This window comes from Poecilia reticulata, linkage group LG9 (genome assembly GCF_000633615.1).
Source record: "Poecilia reticulata strain Guanapo linkage group LG9, Guppy_female_1.0+MT, whole genome shotgun sequence".
NCBI classification, from domain to species: domain Eukaryota; kingdom Metazoa; phylum Chordata; class Actinopteri; order Cyprinodontiformes; family Poeciliidae; genus Poecilia; species Poecilia reticulata.
The window spans coordinates 3,331,199-3,336,172 of NC_024339.1; the positions used below are offsets into that span (position 1 = coordinate 3,331,199).

Sequence of the window (4,974 nt, forward strand, 5' to 3'; positions counted from 1 at the left end):
CACACACACACACACACACACACAAATGTACTAATGACTTAGCTCGCCTTTACTTTGTGTCTGATCTCATAAGAATGTATTTTTGCTGACTTGAGAAGAACTTGTTTTTTCAGAGAGAATCTCAGGCTGAGAAATACTGATAATTATGTCACAGAAATGTTTAGTAAAGCCAGAGATACTACAGGTCAATTCCATTTTTTCTATGTGACTTGAATAGACTCACTTTTAGGGGATTTTTTCTTATATCCTAATTGTTTAATTGAAAAAAAAGTCTAGAACCTGAACACAGGGTGCTGTGTAACCATCACAACTGAATCAGTATGTGAGGCGATCAGAGGTGTTTAAGGTCAGAGGAGGAAGCCGAGGAGCCTCTTTGTTGTCGTTTTTGCTGTAGAAATTGTATTACAGTATGAATAGATAAGAAGGCTACTATTCATTCTAGAGTCATGGGGTAAACTAGTCAGTATGATGCAACTGTGATCAGTCAATTTTTTTGAGCTTCATATCATGTTATGTTATTCCATCATCAAAAACATACCTGGTTTTTTGCTTTGATTGTTTTATGCACGTTTGAGAAGATTAGTGGATTGAAGGATGCCTAATCGCTCCTCCTCATTGCTGCAGTTTTTGTAATTTCACAGAACACCTCTCCCTCCGTCTCTCACACTCAGCTACTTCAGACTGGCAGCAGCAATTAGCAAACACCTGGTGGAACTGTGAGTCTCCTGAGGTCATCATGCAAACTACTTCTCAGTCCAACGCTCCTAATGGTTGTAAACAGCATTATTGAGAAGTGCTGTTGTGATGGCATGCTGAAGGAAAATGTCAGAAAGAGCAGGAGTGTCTTAAAGGGAAAGAGACCAATTTCACGCAGTCAAATTGAGAAGTCTTTTAAGTTATGTTTAATGTATAGATCATCTTATAACAACTGAAGGTAACATATTAACTTGATTGTGGTATACATCAGCACTATGTGCCTGGAAAATACTTAATGCTGCCCCTTTAAGCATATAATTTAATCCTGTGTAACCCTCTGTGACTATGGAAAAAACATTCATAAATGCACAAAATTTAGTTTTGTTGGCAAAATGAACCAGACTGAGAAGTGCAATTTATCTGAGGTTGGGTTGGCAGCAAAAAACAACTAATGTTTGTGGTGTTCTATCACTGCACTGCCACAGCACCCTGGTTGATGCAGGATCTGTCCCTGGTGAAGCTTGCATCATGATGTCAGACGTAGGCTATGAATACAGCATTGAACTTAATTGTTTCAATGCCGCCAGTAAAAAGTTCCTTTAAGTTAAAGATTTGTAACTATTAAGTAAATTCACACAAAAAAGTAAACTGTCATCACTAAACCAAAAGAATTAAGTGAGATTAATGTAAATAAGTCCATAACATGAACTACAGCCCAAATACACTTTTTAGAGTGCATCTCTGCTCTTACATGGCGAAGTCAGACAGATGTCTGACTGGATTGTTGCGTGATTGTGTTCTTCACTTGAAGAAACAAGCGTTGGCCCGCTGAGCACTGCTAGGAAAACTGGGATGGTTTTTCTTAGTGCATTTAACATCCTTGTACCCAAGTGGGGTTTGTCATGGATAGAGAGAGTTATAAATGGTGAATAATAATGCACAAAAAGAAACATTTGATATCTTGATGTCTTTAAAACAGGCGTGCAAATATTCTAGTACTTTAGTTTCCGTCTGTTCCTCTCAGCAGGCTGGCTCCCCTCAGCGAGCAGAGGAGGGAACTGTGGTGGTGAAGGTTCACTACACCTACAACTTAGCTCTGTCCATCCCTCTGGACACACCTTACCATAAGCTGAAGGAGCGAATCGCAGAGAAAGTGGGCCAATCAGCATCTCAGCTGCGGCTGAGGTACGAACATTAAACAAATGTGTTTTTTCATCATTTATTGTGTTGTTTTCCTACGTTTCCTCTTCCATTTACAGCTTCCATGTTTTTCTCTATTTCTCTTCATCAGACATAAACAGTCTGGGTCCAGAGTTCTCTTGCCTCTGCCTGGAGAGGAGGAGTCGGGACGCACAGTTCAGGAAGTGGCAGAGGCTGGCAGAGTCACCCTGTGGTGCCAGGTAAAAGGATCGTAAACTTTATCACTTTGTCATGGTGGAAATGCTGGTGTTATGTCAAAATGTTATCTGGCATTTTTGTTAATATATAAAAAATATTAATATTTAAAAATACGTTTATAAGTATTTACTGTGGTATGAGTCATTCTCAAGCTGATTCCCACTGATTATCCTTCAAATGGCTTCTACTACTTGATTTGACTCCACTGGTGATAAATAAGTTCTCACCCTGAACAGGTTCATCAGAGCAGAAACCAAGTAATCATGTGAACAAAATGATCTTTCAGCCACTGAGGCCTGGTATAAACATATTTTAAAAATGTTGGCAGCACTGTATGTCCTATAAAGTACTGGAATCTTCATTATTCATGTTGAAAAGATCCTCACTAGATCTGCTTGACAGACCAAAATCAGGCAAATCAGGCCTTGACCAGAGAATTGGAGTCAGTGGTCAGCTAGGCAAAGTTCCAGTGTTTCCAAATAGAAAAATCAGAAGGTCAACCGTTTCTGACCATCTCCATCTGTCCATTTTTTAGAGTAATCGGACCAAACCCACTCCTCACTAGCAGCTCATTAAACCTGCTTCAATTCAACCCCGATTGTCAGATCAGGAGTTACAATATTCTCCAGTCAGATTATTCAAAAATAGAACTATTTCGTTAAAGCTATCATACTGACACGTGACGGTGTCAGCATCATGCTGTGGTGATGCTTACCTGCAGCAGGAACTGGGCAGCTGGTTCTCAGGCCTGAGAGGATCTGCAGAGGAAACAGAACCAAGAATAAGACTGGATTGATGCCAGTGGGGCTCCAACAACATATTCAGCCTTTTGGATCAATATCTATCTCCCTAAATATTTACATTTTTATAAAATGACCAAAATTCCCAGGGTCATGTTTTCACTTTGTCTTGTATGTAGATTTTCTTCAAAGAAGTTTTCTTCCTTCTTTTTAGAATATAGTTCTATATTCTAATTATTCTAATGATTAATATTACTATTAGTTATTAACTGACAATAATAATAAAGTTATTAAAATTATTAATATTCAAATCATTTTTATAAAGGTCTGGGATGCAACAAAATGTTGAAAAAGTGAAGGGCTGTAGATGGTGTCATTAGCCCTCCAATTAGCTGAAAACATGAGTTTGATTTTATGTAAATAAAAAAATCTGATTTGTTATTGTTTTTCTCAATGAATTCTCAAATGTTTTCCAGACTTGTATGTTGTCAATTTAACTACATTTTTCATGTAATACTTTATAAATTTGACATTGTTGCTTTTAGAGGGAAGACCCCCTGGCAAACCGTACTATCCTCTACCAGATGGTGGCGCTGTATGACTATGCTGCTGAGGGCCCTGAGGACTTAGAATTCAGTGAAGGAGACACCATTGACATCCTAACTGAAGGTGAGATACACACTAAGACAACCCTGTGGAGTAAAGTTGAATCCTGTTTTTATGTTTTTTCCTCCTCACTATTCAACACTCTGTGTTTCTTCTCCTTCCTCCCTTGCAGTAAACCAGGAATGGTTGGAGGGACACTGTGCAGGGAACATCGGCATCTTCCCGAGCTCCTTTGCCTACAAGGAGAACAAGAGCATCACTCAAGACTGAAAGTAGATGTTAATCAATGCAGTTGTCTCTAATAAACTCATAAACCTGTAAATAACAGGCCCCGTGCTAACTTCATGTTCAGTTCAATTATTTATGTCTAATATTGTGCAACTTTCTAACTGTGGTGGCCTCTGAGGCTCACTGAGAATCTGTACATCTTTAAATTAATTAATTCATTAATTAGATTAAATCTCAAGGTGATCAATATATGATGATCATAGTTTGTCTGAAGCAAACGTGTCACATGGTTGATACTCTGGAAAACAGACAGGTGAGCCCACATGTCCATCCCTGTTATCTATGGGATGGACAAAGATAACAGGGATCTATGTCCATCCCTATATAACCTATATAAACAATAGGTTTATATTAAACCTATTGTACAGTTTCCTTCATTGAAATTACACTACTGAAAACTCAAATCATTAGGTATTTTCTCAGTTTTAAGTCATGTGAGTCAATGTGTTTGGATGTTGTTGTTTTTTTTCTGAAAAATATTAAACTTGTCTGAGAAACTTCATTATCTTCTGTTTCTTTAGAAACAGATATTTAACACAGGTTGCTATACTTTCAGATTCTCCAGTCTAATTTGCTGCTCTAACTGAACATTTATTTTGTGTTTTTTTCTCACTGAAGATGGAGAGCTATCATTTTTTACTTACAGAGGTCCCTAGGGCTCAGATGAAAAATAAATATACTAAGCATGTTACATTTTAGCTTTGAAGCCAGTCTAATCATCAGTATACTTGAAGTGTGTTATTTTGGAACACCTAATTTTTTACTTAGTGCATTTTAATAGTAATTAAATTGCAGAAAATTACAATTTAAAGTGTACTAAGTGTACTACAATATGCTTTTTTGGAACAACTAGAGTTATACTTCGGATACTTTAAGAATATGGCTTTTTATGTAATATAAATGTGCTTATTTGGTATATCTTAAGTGTACTATTTTTGTGATCGAATTACATTTAAAATATATTTAACATGTGTTTTAAGTATAGGCATTGCATGTTTTGCATTAGTTGTTGGTAATCTGAATGGTTTAAAGTGAAGTTTCATCTCTTTCTTACACAAACAGACAGCAGAACATGCAGTGAATAAATCGATTTTCCATCAGTTTTTTTGCACCAAAGAGTTAAGAATTTATAAACACATTTTTACTGAGGCTCTTTAAATGTGTATATATATGAAAGTTTAAATTGACATTTGTGGCTACATACATACATACAAGTGGAGGAGTTTAAGTATCTGGGGATCTTGTT

The 4,974-nt window shown here is 36.9% G+C and overlaps 2 protein-coding genes across 2 annotated transcripts in view; one reads left to right on the top strand and one right to left on the bottom strand.

Annotated features, from left to right (window-relative positions):
• The window catches only part of noxa1 (NADPH oxidase activator 1), a 19,282-nt gene extending 15,052 nt beyond the window's left edge, over positions 1–4,230 (top strand). Inside the window, exons 11-14 of the mRNA XM_017306527.1 lie at positions 1,721–1,881; positions 1,988–2,096; positions 3,380–3,503; positions 3,613–4,230. Coding sequence (XP_017162016.1) covers positions 1,721–1,881; positions 1,988–2,096; positions 3,380–3,503; positions 3,613–3,710 — 492 coding nt within the window. The 3' untranslated portion in view covers positions 3,711–4,230. The remainder of the gene's footprint in view (positions 1–1,720; positions 1,882–1,987; positions 2,097–3,379; positions 3,504–3,612) is intronic.
• zbtb26 (zinc finger and BTB domain containing 26) overlaps positions 1–4,974 on the bottom strand; it is a 1,115,122-nt gene that overhangs the window by 105,684 nt on the left and 1,004,464 nt on the right. The window lies entirely within an intron of this gene.